Here is a 26,619-nt window from a genome sequence, read left to right as displayed (position 1 = left end):
CTGGAAAGAAATGAGGGTTAGAGTAGCTGAGAAAAAAATGAATTGCTGATAGATCTGACAGACAGTGTTGAGTGCTTCAGGATCTATTGAATTTCTGTTTTCTTGCTTTTCTCCAACACTGAAGCATGTAGGACTTCTACTTAATGGCTGTTCTGACTAGAAATTAAATATACAAAAGAATAATTTAAATTAATGTTATTTTCTCCACTTTATAAGCTGTTGAAAACATTGGTCTCATAATGAAAGGCTTTACAGAAATGATTGCTGCTGTTAAGATTCTGGAAAGACATCTGCTTTGCCCTATTGTGATTTAAAGTTCTTAACAGACAGAGAAACAGATGGTTAAAGAAAATAAAGAAACACACACTTCATCAATAGATCATTTTATTTAAAATATTATGTTACAATGTTTTATTCTACATGACATTTTTCCAAACTTGAGCTTTTATTTCATAGGTTAGTTGAAATCCAAGGTTTAGATATAAAACTATGTTTACCAATATTGGTTGTTAATTTATGTCTTTAAGCTATATGAAATAAAGCACTGCTGCTTCTCGCGTTCCTCTTATAAATTAAATCTCTTCCCACTTGCATCATCCCACAGTCTAAAAGAGCCTTATTTCAGTAGGTCATCCTATTGTAAATAGACTTCGTTTAATACCCTTGATTTAGCAGGGAATATATATATTTATAAAAATCAACAATTTCCATCAGAGGCTACAGTGAATGCTTTGTCAAAACGACACATAAGCAACACATTTACAAGTAAACGGTGAAACAAGGACAAATGCTTTCTTGGACTCAACCTGCTCATCATTAAAAACGTGTTCTCTCTCTCTCACCTCATAGAACAGATGTTCCAAAGGATTGGAGTGAAGAAATAAAACCCCACAATGTAAAAAGGCTACGAATTAGCAGAATTAACAGCTTTGTTCGTTACGAGTGTTTATAACAGCTTATTGGGTTTCTAAAGGTGTGTACTTCAAGTCAACTTCAAGACTGAAACTACTTCATAGCCTTCAGAGTGGGAAAAGTCAATTAGAAAACAAACAAATAATTTAAAAACAAACAAACAAAAAAAAACAACCAACCAACAAACAAACAAAAAAAAACACTCGCCTTACAAATACATTCCGGTACATTCATATTCTTAGACGTCTTGGACGAGGAAGAAACACTGACCACAGAAACAAAGAGTGTTCATAGCGTTGGTTAACAATACAACACAGTAGCGCACACACCCGCTATTTATTTATTTTTTGACACTTTTAAAATGACAACATCTGTGTCTATGAACTAATAACAACTGAGTTCATGATGTCAAAAAAAAAATCTTCATTTATATTAAAAACTTGAACGGGCCTCTGCATTAGGTTCTTAGCATCAGCAATCTGACTCCATTGTAAATACTAGTGCAGTTAGTCAGCTTTGTAAATACACTGAGCACAGGAAAGCACGTATGATCTTACGCTGCCAAGGCAACAGGAGGATCTTCTTTGACCACACACACACACACACACACACACACAGTTATAGGAAACAGATCAGCATTAACATTAAGCTGTTAATGCTACTTTCAGATGCATAGGGTTTTCCCTTTAATATGATGGATGAATTACCTGGGAGAATTTGTACACTGACCCTTTGATAAACAGAGATGGAGAGAGAAAGAGAGAAAAGAATGAAAAAATAGAATGAAAAAAAAAACGAAAAATAGAAAGACAGAGTCTCGAAAGAAAATTGTATCTAACATATTCGGTAAAGCCCATCTACTACCTGAAATAACCTGACGTTTCCAAGAGATTAAATTCGCTTTTGGTTCATTACGGCACAGGAAAGTCAACGTTAATAAAACGGGTCTCGTATATTTTAACATTCTTCATTCCTCTCATCCTCTAACTCTCCGTCCTCCTGACACGGGTAATAGTCAGAATGCAGTGCTATGCTCTGAGGGCGAATTACAGAGCCCCAGGGAGCTATTGCTCTGAAGTCTCTGGAAGACCCTCTCTTTAACTGCTCAATACAGTTAAAGCTCAGGCTTACACTCTGCCTCTCACATACACACATACATAGATAAAGAGAGTGAGAAGACTGCTCCAGTTTCATCTGCTAAACACGAGCCAAATCTAAACTCAAAATTTGTTCTCTCCTTCTTCTGTTAGACACGAGACTTTATGGGAGAAAGCTCTTCATTTGTATGTAGCGCTGCTGCCCCCTTCAGGAAGACTATAGAACCGCACCTGAACATATACCTACAAGAACGAAGATTCCCTCTAACACTTTTCTCAAACTGGTCCTTAAATTTACACTGATGTTTTCACCCTTTCCCTGGCTTTTGGGATCAAGGAAAAATGTAGACAGTTGGAGAATCACTTGCCTCAACAACTGTCCAAATAAATCCTAAAATTTTATTGCCAGAATCCAAAATTTACACCACCCCATGCATGGAGAGACCTTTGCGCACGCTCACTCTTCTAATTTCAATCTCTCTCACATTCACACACACATGCCCCTCCTTATAAGCTTCATGTTAACTTCACAGGTTGATCTTAAAAGAAGTACTACACTTAATCAGATGTTGTATTGTACTTATTGCAAATGGACTTCACAAAATGAATCTAGCGCCACGCGTCAAGAGAATGTATCATCAAGCACCTTTCCACAAAGCACCTTACGGACAGATTTAGCCTCAGTTTTAGAATGTTATTTTGTTTTGTTTGCCAGCAATGTTAAATTATTCATGTTATTAAGAGGCCTTTGTTCAGAGAAAGGTGTTTGAAATGAAGAGAAAAGCTAAGACAGGGCTAAACCACTAAAGTGCTTCAGCGAGCACCAGTCCAGCGTTATCAAAGCTCTGAGTTTAAATGCTTCTGATCATAGTGTTAATAATCAGCTATTATTTTTGCAACCTCAGCTTTAGACCCCTAGAATTTCTTTCTCTCAAGTAGTCCAGAAACCCAAACATACATGCTGGCTCTGATCGTTCATGTTGATGTAGTGACCTCAGCAACCAATCCGAAAACAGTTGCTGGTCACTAACACTGCAATGGCGACGAAATGTGAGGAAACGCCTCTTCTTCGACTGGTGGTTCATGCTGTGACCAAGAGAGCAAGAACCTGCTTCAACACCCAGTGGCACTGGAGCCTTCAGGCTGTCCTGTGCGTTCTCCCCGTTTACAGACGTGTGATGAGGTGAATGTATCTACGGATGGCATGGGCGTAGACCCTCTGGGCGATGTCCATTAGCCAATCACCCTCTAGCTTAGCCATGAATCAGTGTCTCCATGGTAATAAGGGTTTTACTGAGTTGCCAAGGTGATGTGGCAGGCCTATGGAACCCCCAGCAGCTGAAAGGAGCCCGTACGTCCTCGAAGTAACGTAATTATTATGGTGTCGCCGGGGGTGTTGCCGTGGTAACATGGTTATTAGGATGATTTGCTCTAGTGTGATGGTACAGCTCAGTTTATGCTGATCTCCAGAGGAAATAAAGGGGGGTTCTTACGAGGTGGCGATCTCGCCCCCTAAGTGGCGCCATCCCTTTTGTTGTTCCAGAGGAGAGAGGTACTCTGGGAGGGAAGGAAAAAAAAAATTGTAATTTAAATATAATTTAAACTTGAATATGTCCTAGTCCAGGACTAGGTTTAATGTCTGTTTGGAAAACATTTTCAAGAACTGAACAATTAAAAAAAAAAAAAGAAGCAATATTTCAATTTTTATGTACAATTTATGCCAAAACTTTCTGGCTTGCTTATTTAGTTTTTTACATTTCTTACTAATAAATATATTAGAACGGATTAATAATAATGATGACTATGTTTTAAGGGATTGGACATAAAATTGTTTGCTTAAATATGGTTCACTCAAAGAGAAAGTAAAATCAATAATATTGATCAGAAATTGTTGGCACTATATCTATAATGAGTTTGGTATGTTCTCCCTGAGTCCGCATGGGTTTCCTCCAGGTGCTCCAGTTTCCTCCCATGGTCCAAAAACACATGTTAGTAGGTGATTAAAAAGTGTCCCTAGGTGTGAATGTGTGAGTTCGTGTCACCCTGTGAAGGACTAGCACCCCCTTCAGAGTGTTTTCCCACCTTTTGCCCAGTGATTCCTGGTAGGCTCCAGACCCACCACAACCCTGAACTGGATAAGTGATTACAGATAATGAACAAATTAATGTATGTAGGCACTATATAATGTTGAAATGTCCAAACAAGGAGTTTCCAATTATTTAACAGTCTTGGAGTAAAAGGAACACTGGCACAGAGTCTCTATTCTTCTCATTACACATCAGTGTACCAAAACAATTATTATCCAACCAATTATTATCCAAGTACATTTAAATAAAATGTTATTACAATTAAAATTTTAGTCTATGTATTAGTCTATGTAAAAGCAAAGTAAGGCAATGCTATTTGCCATACTGAGGAAGTGGGAGTTTCATTTGAGATGTTGTTGTTCTCTAAACCCTGAATCAAATGCACACGTGACAGAACTGATCCTTTGCCACAAGTGACCTTTCGTTTGTGTGTGTTTGTGTAACCAAATAATGGTTATGGGTTAGAGAAATGCAGCTTAAGAAGACTTTGTGTAGAATGTCTAGAACACTAGAAACTAGTAAAAGACATACCATTGTTACTGCAGTTCTTGTTGTCCTTGTCTGAAACTTCCTCTTCCACCTTTCCCATTTCAGAGAAACAAAAAAATTGTCAGAGAAACAAAACAAAAATGGCAAGAACATTTTAAGATTCTAAGAGTGTATTACACAAAGACCTACCTCTTTTCTCCACTTCAGCTCACAGAAAATCCTTTCAAAGCACTCATGCATGTAGTTAAACTGAGGGGAAATAACGGTCATTAGTGGCTTATGAATGACAAAACCTCCTGCAGTGTCAGACCTGCAGCAGTTTCATGCTTTGTGTGTGTGATATGGCCATAACGGATTTCCTAGATTTGACATTTATGCAGAAATAATTTTTTTAGGTACTACCATTTCACTAAGGCCTAGAATACACTCTTCACATTTAACAGCATGTTTAATTTAATCCAGTTCAATGAAGCAACGTTTAGCCAAAGGACCCCCACAGGGCAGGCATGATCCTCAGCACTGCAGTGACACTGACGTGCTGGTGGTGTGTTAGTGTGTGTTGTGCTGGTACAAGTGGATCAGACAGAGCAGAGCTGCTGGAGTTTTTATAGCCTTCAATTATCACTGCTGGACTTAAAACTGTTCACCAACCAAAAATATCCCCCCAACAGCATCCCATGGGCAGCATCCTGTGTCCACTAATGAAGGACTAGGGGACAAACAAAACAAACTGTGCAGCAACAGATGAGCTACTGTCTCGACAAAGTGGACCAATGAGGTTGGTGTGTCTAACAAAGTGGACATTGAGTGGAGAGAGTGTTTAAAGCTCCACCAGCACTGCTGTGTCTGAACCACTCTTACCCGCACAACACAGACACAGGCAGTGTCACTGAAGCCCTGACAATGATCTACCAGCCATATTATGCCTGCTCTGTAGTGGCCATTTAAAAGCAGCGTGAAAGCGGGAATATAGCAACAAATGGACTTAGTAGTTCTAGAATTCCAGACTATAAGGTCAGTAGAACTCAGAATGGACAGTGAGTGGTCATAATGTTATGGCTAATCAGTGTAATTGTACTATACACAATCAGCATTAACAATAATACCTCAGCTCCACAGATCATACAGATTAATAGTTCTACAATAAAAGACTGTAGTTCATCTGTTGTTCTGCATGCTTTGTTAGCTCCCTATCACCCGCATCTGAGTAGTGGAGGATTCTCAGTGGTGCAGTCATTCTGGTGTGGTGCTGTGTTAATGTGCGTTGCACTGGTGTGAGTGGATGAGAAACAGCTTTGCTACTTTGTTATTGTTATAGCTGATCGGTGCATGAATGTATATATATATGTTATACTCACATATGGAGTGAAGATTTTGACCCAACGAGGTTTTTTCTCTCCTCGTGCATACTCAAAGCAGAAAGCCATGCCTTCCTCGTCAGTGTCCCACCTTTGCATCTCAGACCATTCAAACGCTATAACCTGATTCTGCGAAATTGCAAGAATGTTACACAAAATACAACAAAAATAATATTGTGATTTAGCAACTGAAGCCTCAAAATAGGTGAAAGTTTAACTATAACTTCCAGAAGTGCCTAGACACACGGACCTCCAATGTGCCATCCTCAGTGCAAGCATGAAGTTTGAAGTGGTGGATGCTGATGGCGGCAATCACGTGACCTTTCCTGCGTGAATCACATGCGCAATGTGGGAATGTGACTTCATTATAGCCCTCACATGTCCGCAGCAGGCTCAGGTACTGAGGAAGAGAGAAAATAAAAGGTATGACATTCAAAGTTTTAACATTTCTTAATTTATCTATTTATTTTTTGAATACTTTTTGTGTGGCCAATACTGAGTTTAAAGGAACACAAGGTACGATTTGGTATTTTAGCTCCTGGTTGTCCCCTACAGTTGCAGAGTGTAATTCACTTTTATAGCACTGTCTTGTAATGAAGGTGGAGAAGGGGAGTGAGGGTGGATGGTTTCCTACCATCCTCAAAATATTATATAGGTTAAAAGACTGGGCTTGGTACCGGAAGGTTGCCGGTTCAATCCCCCAAGACTGGCAGGAACATCCACAGCTGAAGTGCCCTTGAGCAAGACAACTGCTCCCCAGGATGGCTGCCCCCAGCTCTGGGTGTGTGCTCACAGCCCCTAGTCCACTAGTGTGTGTGTGTTCACTGCCACAGATGGGTTTAACGCGGAAGACAAATTTCGTTGTACATTGTACAATCACAAATAATTGCACATTATCACAACTTCACAATTTTGAAGCTGTAATCTTAAGGTAAATTACTGCCTAGTATTCCTTTTAGCAGCTGAAAATTCCAGAAGATATAGAACTGGCTAATATATTTTTATATTAATTTTACATTCCAGTCATTTAGGTGAAACAGAATTACTCACATATATGACTGTCAGTGTGTAACTGTGTGTAGCTGCCCACAATTTCTTACATTTCTTTTCCATTAGCTATAAACAAACGTTTCTCTCATTTCACTTTTTCTTATATCAGGTTTACTGTACTGCTTGGAGAAAATGAATTTGAACTGCAGAGATGCTGCAAATAAAAATGTAATTTTGTAATTAAGCGCAGTACCATGGACTTTATTTAATAAAAATTAAACCAATGGTCATCAGTATCAGATAATACTATCTGCCAACTGATACACTGGTTAGGACCTAATACAGGAATCTGATATATTATTTGCACTTTTACTCAAAATTGAGTCTTAGAACTGAAGTCTTTTTAGGAGAGTGAAGATAATGGGGCAGCGGGAGAGGAAGAGGGAACAGAGCTGGTGGAGACATACTGTGGCCATTTTTCTCTGTTCTGCAAGTTTCTGAAGTTGGTAGGACTTATCCTCAGCTTTGATGAAACCCTTTTTCACATCATCCTGAGCCTGGACAGAGAGGGAGAGAAACTGGATTAGAAGGGAATGATAGAGAAGGGAGCAGATTTATGTTAGAGTGCTGGGGAAGCAACCGAACCACAAGATTCTAGCTCACTCATGTATGAAATTCTTTCTAAAGCACTTTTCACACTTAAAACCTGGGACAGTTCCCAGTTAGTTATACCAGTAATATCATATTTTGAGTCACTCACACATGCAGCATTTAAGAAGGATTTTTCTAGGATGCATATTTATACAGGCCATGAATATCTGGTAAACAGGATGTTAGCATTCCTGCCAACAACGGTCAAAACCTTGTTTTTCCCTGAACAATGAAAACTCAACTGCTAAAACAAGCATGTTGCATTAATTTTTATCTTTTCTTTTTTCTGCAGGGGCAGCCAAACACTTCTGCACATGTACAGGTGCTGATCATAAAATTAGAATATCATGAAAAAGTTGACTTATTTCAGTAATTCCATTCAAAAAGTGAAACTTGTATATTATACTCATTCATTACACACAGAATGATATATTTCAAGCGTTTATTTCTTTTAATTTGATTATAACTCGCAACTAATGAAAACCCCAAATTCAGTGTCTCAGAAAGTTAAGACCAATACAAAAAAGGATTTTTAGAAATGCTGGCCAGCTGAAAAGTATGAACATGAAAAGTATGAGCATGTACAGCACTCAATACTTAGTTGGGGCTCCTTTTGCCTGAATTACTGCAGCAATGTGGCGTGGCATGGAGTCGATCAGTCTGTGGCACTGCTCAGGTGTTATGAGAGCCCAGGTTGCTCTAATAGTGGCCTTCATCTCTTCTGCATTGTTGCGTATTGCATCTTCCTCTTGACAATACCCCATAGTTTTTCAATGGGGTTAAGGTCAGGCGAGTTTGCTGGCCAATTAAGAACAGAGATACCATGCTCCTTAAACCAGGTACTGGTAGCCGTGGCACTGTGTGCAGGTGCCAAGTCCTGTTGGAAAATGAAATCTGCAACTCCATAAAGTAAGTCAGCAGCAGGAAGCATGAAGTGCTCTAAAACTTCCTGGTAGACGGCTGCATTGACCTTGGAGCTCAGAAAACACAGTCAACCCCACACCAGCAGATGACATGGCACCCCAAACCATCACTGATTGTGGAAACTTTACACTAGACCTCAAGCAACATGGATTCTGTGCCTCTCATCTCTTCCTCCAGACTCTGGGACCTTGATTTCCAAAGGAAATCCAAAATTTACTTTCATCAGAGAACATAACTCTGGACCACTCAGCAGCAGTCCAGTCCTTTTTGGAAGCGAGACGCTTCTGACAGTCTCTTGTTCAAGAGTGCTTCGAGAACTTGGTGGTTCTCAAAGCACTGACTCCAGCTTCAGTCCAGTCTTTGTGAATCTTTTTTCTTTTTTCTACCACATCTTTTCCTTCCCTTCACCTCTCTATTAATGAGCTTGGACACAGAGCTCTGTGAACAGCCAGCCTCTTTACAATGACCTGTTGTGCCTTGCCCTGCTTGTGTAAGGTGTGAATGGTCATCTTTTGGACAACTGTCAAGTCTCCATGATTGTTTAGCCTACAGAACTAGACTGAGAGACCATTTAAAGGCATTTGCAGGTGTTTTGAGTTAATTAGCCGATTAGAGCGTGGCACCAGGTGTCTTCAATGATGAACCTTTTCACAATATTCAAATTTTCTAAGCTACTTAATTTGGGGTTTTCATTAGTTGTCAGTTATAATCATTAAATTAAAAGAAATAAACACTTGAAATATATTAGTCTGTGTGTAATGAATAAATAATATACAAGTTTCACCTTTTGAATTGAAGTAATGACATAAATATACTTTTTCATTTTTTTTTCTAATTGTATGACCAGCACATGTATGCTTGTTGTAAAATGTAATCTGTACATAACAAATATGTTTCCGGTCAATTTCTTTTCATTATGGCCACAAGATCCATTGGCTTGCATCCAGAGCAATTTTTTTTAATGATTGACTGGAATGATTGTCTATATGTCACATAGCATAAGACTTTATAATACAAGAACAGCAACTATAAGTTGTTATAGACAGTGCTGAATGAACTCTGACCCGATCTGAGACCTAGTGCCAGTGTCCTTAACTCAACGGGGTGTCAAGCAGAGTCTAAACTGACATAAGTGAAACTGACCTGGTGGAAGCAGTAGTGCAGAGCCAAGGGATTATCCCGGAGCAGATCATGCTCCTGAGTGCTGAAGAGCCACTTGCGCAATGCCAGGCAGGTCCCAGGCACTGCAGAAGTGTAGTTCTGTACATACAGCTTGTGAGGAAACTCATTGGGGGCCAACTTACGAACTGAAAAAGACAGAATGAAACGGGGAAATCAGTAATTACATTAAACACAGGGTGACAAAATCCATATAACAGAAGGCTCAGCATGTTTTCATGTCTCTACAATTTAAGTGCCTTTTAACCTCTTCACAGCGATGATGACTGGAAAATATATAAAACAGAATCTCAAAAATATCAAAAAACAATATTTTACATGATGTTCTAAAGTCATGACTCATGCAGAACCCTATGATAACAAGCACTTTACAGATAATGAGCTGAAAATCCTAAAAAGATTGCATAATAATTTCATGGTGTTACTCTGTGTGATATCAAAAGAAACAGCTCTACAAGTGCACTACTAAATGTCGCTGCACATGCATTTTCCCTCCAGCTGATGCAGGAAACCACAGATACACCACACTTCATTTTCATACTTTACAAATGGACCCTGAGTATAAGTGCTTCTGTGTTTCAGCTACAGTAACAGTCAGGTTCAAGATTTAGGAGAAGGATGATATGTCTACATTCAGTAATGTAACTGACTACTATGTTGTAAATACTAGTTTATAGTTGATCCTCATTTTTGAACTTTTTTTAGTTGGGCATGTTTTCAACAAAGTTGTTCATTGTCATGGCACCATTCTACAACAATGTGTTTCTTTGCAGGAAGTAATGCGGATACAACCCCACATAAACCTTTAAAAACAGGGTGGGGGGAGGGGGGGGGGTAAACAAGGGGACGGAAATCAGCACGCTAACATAACTGTTCGTAGAAAAACACATTCTTAAAGCCTAATTCTCATATATATATATATATATATATATATATATATATATATATATATATATACACACACACACACACACACACATACACACACCTTTATAGGAACAATAACTGATAACACAGAAGCTTACAAATGAAGTTTCTGATGGTTAAAGCTTGTATAATGTGCTTTCAGTCTGAAATCTCTCAGGCTGCGAAACCCAGGATGCCAACACAGATCCTTGTCTGTTCAATGCTGAATTGGTGAACAATTCCAGCTAGTGTTTAAACAATTCCTTATCGAGTGTCTCTGTATCATCCTGTTCTCTCACTTTTTTTTTTTTTACAGGGACAACCAGCTTTTCTTTGGATTTGAATGAATCAGTGTCATTGTAATGTTTCAGTATTCTACTAATCACGATACTAGACCAACCAGCTTCTCCTGAGAATGCTGAAAGGGTCATTTCTTCAGCCTTCATCTGAACAACCTACTGTTGAAGCATTTCAATCAGGGTGGAGTTGTTCACTGGCCTATTGTGTGCAAAATTATTTGCAGCATGGATTGTTAAGTGTGTGTGTGTGTGCGCGTTGTGAGGCCAAATCATTTAAATTGTAAAGTAACATTTGACTGCATTCCTTCCATTCATTTTAGGAAAATGTTGTACAAGCTGTACAATGTTGTACAAGCAGTTATTCTTTGATCTCTACAGTAAATGGTACAGGAAAGTAGTTGAAATTACTGTGTTACTCGATACTAAATATTATTATTATATCCTTTTTTTATATTTATGCTTGGCTACATTTAAACCGTCTCTAAATTAAGAAAAAAAAAAAACAGCTGTAATAACAGCTTCATTACCATTTAAGTTCTAGACACAAAGGGATGGATTCCCAGACAAGGATTAATCCTTGCCTTGGACTACAGAGCATTTTTAATTTTGTGATCTTCCACTGAAAGGAGGATATAGTCCAGGACTAGGCTTAATCCCTGTCTGGGAAACCAGTCCTGTGTCCAAGTGGAGACAGTAAAGGCCTAGGTTAACAACCACCTTTAACCCAACTCCCTTGTCATCTTTATCCCAGTGTTATAAAGTGTTGCGGGACCAGTTCCACATCACATAAATGACTCGAGTCAGCAGGAATGCAGCTTCTGCCAGCTTTACTTGAAGGAGTCTGACGGTAAACCATAAATGGCACAAACAGGCACATGTGCTGGAATGACCTGGAAAACATCACAGGTATTGAATATGCTAGTCAAAATAGAACAAGGGTGTGGACAGATCCACAGCTAGCTACTGAACTTGCCAGGTGCTAGATGCACCTGGAATGCATCTCTATGTGTGTTTACACCAGCTAAGCATTAATCAAGGGTTCCAGGATATTATTTAAAGCTAAACTGCACTTGAGGCATCATTTTAGGCTGAATCAGGTTATACCTCTGGCAGAGACAAGTGAAAGATTTGAACTTTTCCAGATGCCTATGCTGAATCATGAGATGAAAGCTGAGTCTGAGTACGACAAATGTAATGAATGATTCAAGACAGAACAGAAGGGTTTTGTACAGCAAAATTCTTACCACTTTTGCATACAGTGTGAAACCACTGGGACTGTATGCATAATGTAATTCATTGAAGGGCAGTGCAAAATAACAGAGCCCAAATAATTGTAATTTGATTACATTGTTTTGTAATAAAACCCAGCAGGACCAAGGCTTCATCTGGACCTGTCTCGTCCCCTCTGTCATTTTCGTATGCTACATGAACAATTTACTCAGGATATAGCCTCTAGATACTTTTATTTTCTCAAAAGAATAAGATGGTATTTTTTATCAACTAGTTAGAAAATGTATTCTTAGTTAAAATGGGCATATGGTTTAAGATTTACATTTACTTATTTAGCAAATGTTCTTATCTAGAGCAAATGACAAAATGTGGCAATAGTGGGAGCCAACTGTTGGGGAGCCAGCTATCATGATTTATGATAACCTAATTTACAGATGCAGTTTGTAAAGATTATAAAAATCAGCACACAAAAACATCATTTAAAAGGTCATTAAGTCTATATTCTGGACATAAAACGGTAAGAAAATGAATTATCACAATGAAAGTGGCCAAAACAATCACAGATATAATGGTGGCAAGTTTTGAATTCTGGGTAGAATAGCTAGAAATGAATACATATGCATATTACAGCCATGCGAAATGGCATGTGTTTAAAAATGCATCAGCAGCAGCTATGTTAGCTCATAGTTAGCTTACTTTTCACTGAGTCTTCAGAAGCTTAAGCTTCCCCTGACACAAAACAAACCAACATTATATGCTGCTCCAGTGCTCCTACATTTGGGAGAATGTTGCTTGCTTTGGTATATGCTGAATATGAGTTCTTCAAACCATGGTAATCGGCAATGATTTTAATGGTAATTAGAAGAGAATGGATTATATTTATTGTTTTATCATATTTGGTCACCCATGGCATTAAAAACACTTACACGGTATAAACAGTGACCCATGACTGTGCAGCAATGCACAGCTCAAATCATATCATCAAGTTCGCTGATGACACGACTGTGATGGGTCTCATCAGTAAGAACGACGAGTCAGCATACAGAGAGGAGGTGCAGCGGCTAACTGACTGGTGTGAAGTCAACAACCTGTCTCTGAACGTGGACAAAACCAAAGAGATGGTTATAGAAAAACAAGGGGTGAGCACTCGCCGCTGAACATCGACAACTCTGCTGTGGAGATTGTCAAGAATACCAAATTCCTTGGTGTTCACCTAGCGGATGATCTCACCTGGTCCATTAACACCAGTAACACCAGAAAGAAAGCCCAGCAACACCTCTACTTTCTGCGAAGGCTGAAGAAGGTTCATCTCCCACCTCCTATCCTCACCACTTTTTACAGAGGAGTCATCGAGAGCATCATGACCAGCTGCATCACTGTCTGGTTTGGGAACTGCACTGTGGCAGATCGCAAGTCCCTCCAGTGGATCGTGAGGACAGCTGAGAAGATTATCGGTGTGTCTCTTCCCACCATCACAGACATCTACACCACTAGCTGCACCCGCAAAGCACTCAGCATTGTGGGAGATCACACACACTCTTCAACCTACTGCCGTCTGGAAAAAGGTATCGAATCATTCGAGCCCTCACATCCAGACTCCGTAACAGCTTCTGCCCACATGCTATCAGACTCCTGAACATCTAGAGACTGAGACTGGACTGAAGAAGTGCACACACACACACACTCTTCTTCACACACACAAACACTGGTCTATTGGACTGAAAATGAGTGTTTACACATATCCTGTTTACATCATGGTTACATCCAGTTACCGTTTACAGCATAAATACACTTTAAATTACAGTGTCTTGTATTTTAATTGTATTGTACTGTATGGATATTGTTTTGTATTTTTTGTATTTGCACTTTAATGTGTATGCACTGTTTTATGTTGCACTAGCTTTGCACTAGTTGCACTTTATTGTTGTGTATTGATTTATGTTCTATGTCTTTGCACTTTAATGTGTGTGCACTGTTTTATGTTTGCACTAGCTTTGCACTAGTTGCACTTTATTGTTGTGTATTGATTTATGTAGCACCTTGGTCCTGGAGGAACGCTATTTCGTTTCACTGTGTACTGTAAACACTGTATACTGCTGAAATGACAATAAACGTCTTGAACTTGATTGTACTAAACACTTACAACAACAATAATAATAATTATAGATGCATGAATACCAATACTCAATCGCAAATGAGATCGCGATACCCACATCCAATACCTTGTGCCTAGTGCACAATGCTGCGCTAATGAGCATCCACAAACACTGCAGCAAATGCTAGCTAGACGCGATAAAATGTCTGCACACAACCCTAGGTCTATGAAAATGACAGAAACTCTTACTAGTGCTGGGCCATAAAATGATCTCGATTTTTTTCATAGTTAAGTTTTGGATGATAACGATGATAAACTTTGGGTAACAGAGCTCAATAAACCTTCATTTTTATACAGCCAGCTACACACTATCAGGCACGTATACTCATGCTATTACGGTAAATGAACGCAGGAGACCGTATGAACGAGAGAGCGTAAACAAGACTATAATATGTTTAATTCAAATGCTTGTGTGTATGTATTAAGTATGTTATAGTCTCCTGTTCATTCTGTGTTTGGGGTGTATTTTCTCTGGCATGCTGACTCTCTGTCAGAACACAAGCGGAGAAACTTTCGCAGATACTTTATTGATCTCAGAATTATTGGTGGTGTGCTCCTGACTGCTTAATTCTAAGTAAGTGTCTTTATCGCCAAGTACAAAAATACACATACTTGTACTCGGTTGGAAAAAAATATATAATAATGATAATAAATTAACAAATCCATGCTTCTTGAGTACTATTGCTCTATTCGTATGTCTGTACTAGCCTAAAATAGCAATTTTCATGAAATCAGATTTCCTGCTTAACCAACTAACTTCAGTCTAAATCACTTCAATATTACTGAGAATCAATTTGTATTACAATGCATCAATTTAGGAACTTATTCTGTATGGCTAAACTTTCTGTGCCAGTTAGGTTCAGGATTAGGAATCTAAAGAACTGGATTATTAAAGTTTAATATAGGCTCATAAGGTGGAATATACATTTATTTATATCTTCTATAAATGTTCAGCATTTTAATGCATTAATAATTTAACTCAACACATTCCTGCTCCTTCAGTTTACACACGAGAATTACTGATGTTGGTACACATAGCCTAAACCTCACCCATTTATCTTTATATACTCCTGTTCTGTTTTGCTGTTGCCCAAAGGACCTAACTACATTTCATACTGACAACATTCCTCTACAATCTGCACATGTACACACTAGGATATGCTGAAAGTAGGACATTCTGAACCAGGTATTCTTTTCTGAGCTTTGTTTCTAAATGTTAACATAATTTTCAATGCCTTAAACCAAACTGCTGCATATACTTTGGCTCTGTTTGCTCCAGTTTTAAGATAAATAGGTCAGACTTGCCTCATGGCCTTTCATAAGCCCCTCTCATTCATCAAGGTCACAGGATGGAGGAGTTTTTGGATTAAACCAGGAGTTAAAAAAAACCAACAGAGGTTCAAGTGTGTGATGACAACCTCCCAAAGTTAAAAAGTATTTGGGACTCAAGACACATACCCTGGTTATTTTAAAACTATTTAAATGTATAGTTCAGGACTGTAATGAAATTTTTTTTTATATAAAATTCAGAAGATCTTCACCATTTGCTTCAGTTTTTATTAACATGAACTGATGACACTTTTATCTTAAATTTGTCTATTATATTATCTCCAACATTTTTGGAACTTTATGTTTGTTTTCTTTATAATCATAAATGTATTCATTGTTACAGTTCTAAATATTTATACAGTATTTTACATAATTCAAAATAAATGTTTTAATTTCCAATTAAAACGTTAAATTAGCACCCAAACAAAAAACAGGAAAGTGTATTTACAGAAAGGAACATAAAAGCCACAAAACTAAATGTACTATTAAGTAATATAACATTTACTCTGTCCGTGCACTGACTGTATTACAGCTTTGATTGGTTTCAGAAGACGTACTTGCAATTTTTATAGACATACTCTCAGTCTTTAATCTGCAAGAGCATATATTTCACCCTTCAAAAATACAGATTTAGAAGACATCTGGTTTAAGGTATAAGCACTGTATATCTAAGCAGGACAGATTTGGTGATCTGCTAGTCCTTGAATGGTGTTGAGAGATTGTATGTATCTTTTAAAAATCTGTAAAATTAAAGTTTAGGAAAATGATGGCCATTTGGATAATGTATATGAAAGAGAGAAAGCTGGTTATCTTACCAAAGGTGTGGTTGATCACTTCAAAGAGGGCAAAGTAACTTGCCATAATACTGTCCATGCCAACTTTCATCACGAGAGCCTGCAATGAAAAAAATAATATATCTTAAAATGTAGCTGCTAATTAATGAGCCTGTTAGAGCAATTTCCAAATATTTAGGTCTCTGACAAATAATTTAAAGGAAAAAATCCTATGTTATTCTTGTTATTTAACCCCTGAAAATTCATATTTAATTTACCATTTAGAACCTTTCTTTATCCTATAGAATTAATAGGTTGTTGTTTGTTATTCTGTCTTTAGTACTAATATATTGTATGACAATTACTGTCTGTTGTCATTTAATATTTTCATTGGCTGCCCTGTATGGGTATTAGCAGGAATGGTTTGAGTTAAACAGCTGTAGGCTTAACAAGCAAATATATGCAAATGTATTGTTTTCATGACGCCACAAAGTACAATTATTTCACAAAGGGCAGTTTATGCTGAAGAATGTTTTTATAAGAACTGTAAATACTCAGAAGTGGATCATGTGCCCTACAAATTTTAACAGTGCCCATTTGCAATCTCAAACTCATATTTCAGAACAGTGAGGAAAATAATTCCGTGTTGTATGATGCTGGCACTTTAAGATCGACGATGATGGTGTTATGTGATGATGCTAAACCAAAAACTTAGTGATTTAAACAGAATATACAATGAACAGAAATACAGCAGAAAGTGTACCTGGTAAACTTGGTCAGTGGTGCTGTTCTTACGCACTCTAACCGATATCGTGGTCTTATCAGGCAGTGCTATTCGCAACTCCACATCAGTTACACCATTATAATTCTGAAACACAGGCATTACCCCAGTTTTGTTGAGTAATTGAGATTAATAATATAAAAGAGGCAACACACACACACACACACACACACACACACACACACACACACACACACACACACACACACACACACACACACACACACACACACACACACACACACACACACACACACACACACACACACACACACACACACACACACACACACACACACACACACACACACACACACACACGCTACCTCATCTGACTCAGACAGGAACTCCTGCATAATGTCACTCTCCCCGATGACCCTCACTGAGCACACTAGGAAGAAAAATCAGAGTTCAGGTCATAAAAAAAGTTTCCACAGTGTTACCACACATGAATCTCTAAACACTAATAATTTCCTTCCTCCACTGCTGCATTTCCTAATTAGAAAAGAAGATATGTACTTCTTATTCTTCACTAATTCATGCTACTGTCCCTTTTATTTAGTTTCTATTCAACCACTATCCCTCTCGGTTTCTATCCCTCTCTCTGTCTCACCTCTCTCCAGGTATTCCTCCAGACCTCTCCTGCGGGCGTCCAGCTGTTGCTCTGACAGGGAGAAGGGCCACTTCCCAGGCAGCTTGGGGAAAGAGTAGGTTGCAAACTCTCTCTTTAGGTTCTGGTGCAGGATGGCAAACTCCCGGTAGCGCTTTGAGCACAACTGTCTGCCGGACATGTAGATGTTATACACCTGAAAGGAAGGAATGAGTGAACTATAATAAAATAAAAGATGGAACAAAATCCAAAAATTACCATAGATTTCAGTCTTGAGTCTCAAATGACAATAATGCCTCTTTAACATATGAACTCTGGAGAATTTCTAGAGAAATTCCAGAGTGTCTGGGTCCAGAGATGTCCCAGAGTGGTCGTTCTCACATTTAGCGCACAGCGGGAGATTCTCTGCATCAGGCGCACTCTCATAATAATAAGGAAAATGAAACATGTGCTTGTGTGGAGCAACTCCTGTGCAGCACGTGACTCTGACCTCATCCAGAGTCTTTAATAAAGTCTGGGTAAAATCTGGAACGAATGTTGGGGGTGGTCCAGTTCATGCATACAACTCCTCCTGGTATACACCGGATTATGGTGCATGTGTGAAATGGGCATAGTACTGTAGATCAATGACACATTGAATTGAATCTAACTGCGATAAACATCCAGTTGGGGAACTTGTCTGAAATGTCAGAAAATAATATCCCTTCACATTCCTGAAAGCTCTGGCTTTGATGTTGCATCATATTATAGCAGATGTCAATCAATCAATCAGTAAATACATACACAGGAATTGAAAGAACCCTTGTGAAAAAGAGCTTCAGCTTTCCAATACAGTGGCAGAGTGTGTTCAGTGACAACAGGCTTCTGAAGTACACCCATGCGGCTATATGAATCACACTATCATGAGGGATATTCAGGCAATGTCATCTGAGAGCCTGAAGGTCACCCATTCAACAGTGGTTTCTATCTTTTTTTTTTTCTTACTAGATCAGAGATTCACAGGATTCCCTGAATCCTTTTACAATATTTTGTGAAAGATACAGTTGGAAAACAATCTGAAACCACAGGAGCTACAATTGTCATTATAGCCCTACATTATCAAGAACAACTGCTTAAGTTTTAAAAGGGGGTATTTGAGTTCTTTCAAACAACCACAACAAATATACAGTTTAATATTTCATTAAACATATGGAAAGAATATGGCCTTTTTCCACTGAACTCTGTCAGTCAGTGGATTTGGCTCTGTCCCAAATAACACCATACTCCCTACACAGTGCACTTCAGTTCATTTGAATATTATAGCTGAATGTAAATTGTTTGATAAGCTGCCATAAATACACTATTTGAGTGTAGTAACCCTTATTTTGTGACATAAACTGTGCACTACATAGGGTGTAGGTAGACATTTGTGATTCAGCTACTTCATTTAAATTTAAGCCAAAACAGAAACAATTTAGGCTCACTATAGTCACTTTAAAATGTCCTCTAAGAAACTGTTACACTCTTAGAGCACAAGAGCAGTGTGATCAAATTATTTACCCTGTAAACAGGGTGAAAAGAATGAGACAAGTGACTTGTACTTGTGATCATTTACATGCTAAAAAATACAATAAAACAACTAAGCATGTATATGAATAGCTCTCGCATATTCTGTTACAATAGCAGAGAAATGTTTGGAGACTAGCATGTTAATACTTTTAACCTTTAAATTTAATTACCTTTAAATTCTAGGACACAAATGCCAATATGGCTAACAGATGATGTACAATCTTTATTCTTCCCCTAATCTCTTATTCTAATGTTAACTGACTACACAATTCATCCAATTAATTTACATGTAATTGAATAAAGTGCAGTTAAAGATATTAAACAACTAACTTAGTTATCTGTAAACTCTCAAGGGTATATAAAATATACAGCTGTGTGTTTAAAAAAAAAAAAAAAAAAGCAAACTGTTTTTAATGCAAAACACTGAATGTTAACCCCTTGTAGAGCAGTTCTGATATGTATGTATGTGAGTGTGTGAGTGAATAATTATGTGATTAAGGTTCAAGCCTTTTTTGTGAAGTGCTTTGCAACCAAAATTCTACAAAGATATCTTAAAATATTTGCTGTAATTTATAGCACTGGAACTTACCACAAATCTTTCTCCGTGCTGCTCCACGTGTTTGTAGGTGGGGATGGAGATGGGCACTGCCTGTTTGTCACTATAGTCATAGTTGGGTGCAGCAGAGCCATCCTCTCCAGGGTCAAGACCATCTACTTCTTGTGGAGGAACAGAAAGCACAGCCAGCACCAGTTCCTTCTCTCCCGCCCGGATCAGATCCACCACCTGCTTATGAGTAGCACCTTCTACACTCACTCCATTACTAGAAGACGTAGGAGATGAAAAAGAAGAAGGTGGTGACAAAGGTAGAGAAGAAAAAAAAGAGATATTAGAAGCAATCGTCTTACATCTAGTCCCTTATCCAGATGATCCGCTCAGAGCATACACTACAAATGGTCTTCCACACAATTTCTACATATCACGTTTATTATACACTATAATAGTAGTATACGTCTCCTTATTAAGCTTTAAATTTAAGTTCCTGCTAATCACCAGCAGGAAGCAGTTACCAGCTTTATTTACGCTAATTAAAAAGTCATAGTTTTTAAATACTTAAAAGGTGCTGTATAATTTTCTGGCAAAACAATTGTTGACGTTTGAACTTGGCAGTAAGGTTAATGCACCCTTCCCTACTGCGCTCCAACAAAAGCTTAGTATTGTGCTGTATTTCTTGGTCCAAGACACTTTATTTGCTACAGATTTTGCATGACTGGGTATGAACACCAGACGTTTGTCTGCTGTGCCGGCCAGAAATCTACCGAACTTTGAGGAAACATATGCTGTATTTTACAAAACATGCATTGGGCTGAAACTGCATGAAGTGCCTTTAAGTGTTTAACTATAGAAAAACACACTCAATATTAAATAGCTTACAATACACTCATATGTTTCCCAACCAATCAGCACACAGCAGTATTAAACCTGAATGATAAAGAAAACATTATTTTAAGGTAATGTCATTATTTTAAAGTAATGTCTTTCTACTATCAAAAAATTTAAGAATGTAAGGAAGTTCCAGAATAAGTCTAAAAACATAATTTTATGCATGTTTAGGTCCATTCATCGTGATTCACTTGTTTGCTTGAGGGTGCCCTATAGCATTCTGATGTCATTTATGTGAAGAATGCGACCGTTAAGTAGAATATATTCCTTACTTGTCTTTGCACAGTGTATAAGAACATTAAGTAACAATTCTGATGATACACCTAAAGAAAACAGCAATACGTATTAAATAAAACACATCTAACAATTTTAAATAAAGAAGCTGAATATGCAGTGAATATGCAGCTCTATAGGGCTAGACAAATTTTATGATCAATATCAGTACCAATATTAAAGGGCTATCAGTGAAACAGGCAGTAACATTGACCAATATTATTGCATATTAAATATTTTGTATTTTAAAAAATATAAAAAAGGCACTGATTATCAACAAGTCATAGGTCATTATTATAAGGTGTCCAATGTATTTGTGTGATTATTTATAACTGTAAATTACTTTTGTGTAAAAGGGTTTACCCCAGCACACACACACACACACAAAAAAGGTGTAGGTCAACGCAGAGGAGCACATGCCATCTGCCATCCACTTTCCACAATTACTAATTCATTACAGAGAGACAGCGAAAGTGAGAGGTTACATTTGAAACGGAACAGTGAGAGTGTATGAGGAAGAGAACAGCTCTGGAGAGATACTGTTGAATGCCGACAAGATCAACAGGACAATCATATAAGAAAACACATGACCAAGGCTTATCATGACAGTAAAATACCAGACTTTATGACTATAGACACCTTTACCGTATACTGTAAAACTTATAAAATACTGATTATTATAAACCTTGATTAGATTAGGAATAAATCCTGTCAATTTTGATAAATAACAAAATTTAAATATACAAGAAAGCCATTTAAAATGGATCAGGAATATAGCATGACTCAAAACCTTCCTCATGACTTATACACAAGCTTTTATGGACACAATCAAGGCTATATTACAGCACCATTCGGACTGCACATGGTTATGCAAGAGAGAAAAAAAAAAAATCACATGAAAGGCTGACAGCAAGAAGCCTCTAGATGGAGAGTCACAAAAAGGCTGCCTCATTTGCCTAGACAAGAAAAAGAAGTCTGAAGCAAAAACAGAGCACAATTATATATATATATATATATATATATATATATATAAAATGTATAATCAATGTTATACCACTTAATTTTACATTGAAAGTTCTTTATAACTAAAGCAGGTTTAAATTAATATTAGAATGGGAAATGTAGTCAAACAATTATATTTTATATACAATTCTGAGGATGTTTCCTCACAATTTGCCAGCTCTCCAGTCTGTTGAGAAGCCTCAGTGTCTAAAAATGTGTTAAATAAATAAATAAATAAACGAAAGGTCTCTGTCCGGTATGCTAGATTTCTCTCTCTCTCTGCTCACAGCAGAGAAATTACATTTTGGGTTTTAAAGGATTTTAGACAGTGAGAGACCTACAAATGTTGAAAAGCATGAACTTACATGAATATTGCTTCATTTCCACTCCATATGTGGGTTATATTGACTTTATTTTGCTGTATATGGAACTGTGTGCAAGTAAATGCATACCCAAAGTGCTACAAAGTTACAACTCGAGTTACAAATGAGTTTCTGGGGTAATCTAACAGTTTGAACTATTGGCACAAAACACCAGGGCTGGACAAAATCTGTCACAAAATGCATCCACACCTAATCTTCAGCATGAGTATATTCTGTAATATAACACACCAGACCAAAAAAAAAAAAAACACACACACAAAAAAAATAAATAAATAAATAAAATAAACAAACATAAAAACATTAAGATATCTAATTAAAACTAAGAAAAACAAGGATTTGGACAGAAACCAATAACAACAAACCAATTGTAGGTAAATTCACACCCAGGGTTACAACAGTTTCTAATATCCAATAATGTTTAATGTCTATGCAATGTTCACCATTGTGTATTTTCAGTTCCTGAAATTGAAAAAATAGAAAACAACACCATAAGGTTGTGTTCAAACCAACCTGCACCAGAGAAAGTAACTGTGTTCTCTGTGTCTTAGTGGGTTTGCTCCAGTTTCCTCCCACAGTCACATGTTGATAGGTGGATTAGCTATGAAAAATGTATGTCTTGTGGCATACTTCAGCTCCCTCTTTCCCCTGAATGTTGATGTAGTCCATCACCCCAAAAAGCTAGTTAAAAACATATAAATGGGTCTGAAAAAAAAAACATTTTTCCATTTTCTAATCTTCATTGATGCAGAATGATTGGACAGCAGTATAACACTTTTTAAATTCAGAAATTAAAAATGGTACAATTTACACTGATTATTTTCATGGATTTTTTTTTTTGTATTTTAAGAAGTGTGTAAACTGAGAACTAAAAACTGTCAGTCAGCAAAGCCATGTTTAGCTAAAACTACTTTAGCACAAATTCAAAATATAAAATTGTAATGCATGATATCTGTTGAGCTACACAACACTACTGGAGAAAATCCATTACAAAACATAAAAGTAAGTTCCTGGTAATAAACACCAGGTGTTCTAATAATAGTGTGCAGTACATCAGAGTCACAGGCGGACCTCGGGATTCCAACTATAGTCATAGGAAGGGAGGAGATCGGATGGTTCCTCCACAGTATAAAGCTGCCTTTTCCTGAAATAGGGTCCTGTTTAGAAAGGGCTCCAAGATACAGCAGACTGAAATTTTGTTCAAGTTTGTATGGTCTACTACTGTCTGTGGTACTGCCCAGTAAGCCATGTTCAGAGTTTTATTCTTGTATAACAACCCACAAGAGATGTGACCTACCAAGCAGCCTAACATGCACAAATCAGCCATGTTATTATGCAGGTAAAAGCAAATACCTTCACAAACATCAGTTGTTAAACAGCTGAGCTCAGCAGAGGGCAAAATTTACTGCTGATCAGCAAAACAACAGACGCACTCTCTCTTTCTTCTTTTAATTTTAAATTAAATCCTGAGGTCATAACTTATTTTAATATGTATACTAACTATGCATGGCTCTGTCTAGTCCCTTCCTTATTTAGGCTGCACACACCAACAAACACAAACTCAGAGATGATAAATGAGTAAGCCCATGATATGTGTAACAAACACAAATTCCCATGAAGTCTCATCTGCTCTGGCAGCACTTACACAAGTGTAAGTGATCGACTGGCCCGAGAGTTTCTCAATGACATTCCATCAATCAGCCCAGGGAGCATCCTGCTTTGTATCTAATAATTCAGATCAGAAATAAAAGAAACAGTTGTGTTCATCTTTCATTCATTCATTATCTGTAACCACTTATCCAGTTCAGGGTCATGATGGGTCCAGAGCCTACCTGGAATCATTGGGCATAAAGCAGGAATAGAACCTGGAGGGGGCACCAGTCCTTGATAAGGCAACACACTCACATATACGGACATTTTTGAGTCACCAATCCACCTACCAACGTACGTTTTTGGACCGTGAGAGGAAACTGGAGCACCCGGAGGGAACCCACGCGGACACAAGGAAAACACACAAACTCCTCACAGACAGTCACCCGGAGCGGGACTCGGACCCTGCTGCACCACCGTGCCACCCTGTTCATCTTTCAACTGTTTTACAAAACAAAAAAGTTTCTGAAAGCATGTGTAATCCACCTACTGTTAAAAATTATAATAAAAAGACTGATCACTTTAGCTTTAGATTTGATATTGGTTTAAGAATTTATTATGAACATACCATTTAAAATTCTTGACACAAATCTTTAAGATATACATTAAAGCATTTAAATTGTACATCTTGAGTTTGTAAGTGTCAAGACACCTAAGGCTATAGACATGTCTTTAACACAATTCTTTAATTTCTTAATTCATGGCTTCAAATCTGTTCAAAGGTATTTCTTTAGACATTCTAACATTTTCACAGCAGGATATCTGTGTGAAATGTGGTATAAGTGGGAGTGTATATTAAAAAAAACTCCTAAAAGGAACAGAAGTTACAATAAAGTTGAAGGGTGTAGAATAAATAATAAATAATACACACATTATATTTAGCTAGTAATTAAATAAATAGGCTACATACAGTAAAGGGTATTTAAATATTTGCTAAAAAAAAAGTTTTTTTTTTACCTTGTTAACATGTATTCTTGTATTTTTACATGCTAGAAAACAGCTTAGCATTTGAAATTACAGTGCTCAAATGTCAAAACAGGTTAATTCAGACAGATAGGTTTTCTTATGTAGTAAACCTAAAGAACTGATCCTGTCAACTTGTGGTGTGGGGCTTTCATGCTGCAGACAGAGAGGGGTTAATATCATTCATAGACCTGTGCATACTGAAAGAAAGCGAAAGTTTAGAGTTTCATCTAAGCCTCTTTTGAATTTAAATTTTTATTAAATTTCAGAGGTTTAATGGAATGGGATTTAAATGGTTGGAAATTTTAATAAAAAATCGGTCTGATTTATGTTGCACAGCACAGTAGATAGCAAATATCTAGACAACATCTAAAGCCGACACTGGCTTGTAGGTAAACCACAAATGTAAGTTGCGGTCCAAGCAAAGCCTCACTTATTAGTCTTAACCGTTTACCTTGATTTTTTAACATATGAGATGTGTCAAGAAGTTATTAATATAGAACCAGGGCCATCAAATGTGTAAAAATCTATAGGAGATACGGCTGTAAAATTTGCCCTGCTATAACCCCATGCTGCGTAATTATGTACAACACACATTTTTAACGTTATGTGATATAAGGGTCACTAAAGGGTATGCTAACTTATCTTGAGGGTAGCTGCGGCTACATTCCAAGCTAGCTAACGGTACATTACGTTGACGTTATCATCGTTTTTTCGTCTTAGCTGACAAAAAGCCGAGTCCTAGAAAGGTAAAAGTCTAGAAGGTGACTAAAACGTTAAAGCGTCTTAAGAAACAGCAGTCGCCAGAGCCGTGGGAGCGTCTTAAACCACAAACTAGTATACTACACTACAAACGCACAACTACGGGTAGCGCACTCGTTTTGATACACTATATACGCAGCGTAATGTGCGAATTGAGCCACTCCCGGCTAGCCAGCAAGCTAACGGTTTTCTCGCACAGACAACTAGTCCGTGTTTAGCGTTCAGGGTTATTAGCGCTGGGAGGCCGTAGCCGGCTGTTGGAGTAACAAGAAAAAACAAACGTACACCTCGAGAATGCGGTCTCCTTTCGATATCCCCGCGCGGTCGGCCGCTCCGCCCGGTAACACAGCACTGACGTGCTGTAGCGGCGCGTACAGCTCCCCGTTGATGCTCCGCAGCTGTCCACCTTCGCTGACCTGGCCGCGGACGTTGAAGCCGTAGCCGGACTCGGATTTCACGATACGGACGATGCGCGGTCCCGCCGCTGTTGTGATCGGGAGGGAAGACGCCGGAGCTGCGGCGCGAGCCTCGTCTCCCCCCGAGTCCGCCATGTTCGTCCAATGGAGCTCGCTCACTCTGGAAAACAACAAGCGCAGATAGACGCGCGAGCGGCGCTGTCGCTCCTCGCAACGCGGGAGTCACGAGACCCTCCTCGAGAAGAACAGTCAGCTACTGTTACCAGAGGAAATTGTGCTAAACACAAACCTAACTACCTCTGTTTCTCAAAGAGTTTGCTGCCAAATAAAGGTGTTGAGATGTAAATAATATTTTTTCAGTGTGCTTTAATGTTCAGTATGAAATCCAGGCTAACATATATGGTGTTAGAAATA

General features: G+C 38.0%; 1 protein-coding gene across 1 annotated transcript; it reads right to left on the bottom strand.

Moving 5' to 3' along the window:
• Positions 1 to 379: 379 nt before the first annotated feature.
• On the bottom strand, positions 380 to 26,619 carry snx27a (sorting nexin 27a). Its single transcript, XM_066674897.1, has 13 exons — positions 26,075 to 26,619; positions 19,908 to 20,139; positions 17,774 to 17,966; positions 17,487 to 17,551; positions 17,143 to 17,247; positions 16,422 to 16,500; positions 9,652 to 9,815; positions 7,401 to 7,490; positions 6,194 to 6,343; positions 5,944 to 6,072; positions 4,775 to 4,834; positions 4,628 to 4,676; positions 380 to 3,566 (listed from the first exon to the last, which is right to left on the bottom strand). Exons 1-13 carry the CDS (start codon positions 26,338 to 26,340, stop codon positions 3,499 to 3,501), a joined length of 1,650 nt encoding a protein of 549 aa, XP_066530994.1. The 5' UTR covers positions 26,341 to 26,619; the 3' UTR covers positions 380 to 3,498.

This window comes from Hoplias malabaricus, chromosome 6 (assembly GCF_029633855.1).
Source record: "Hoplias malabaricus isolate fHopMal1 chromosome 6, fHopMal1.hap1, whole genome shotgun sequence".
Lineage (NCBI taxonomy): Eukaryota > Metazoa > Chordata > Actinopteri > Characiformes > Erythrinidae > Hoplias > Hoplias malabaricus.
Note: the sequence above shows the minus strand (reverse complement) of the source record. Positions and strands in the feature narration are given on the sequence as shown.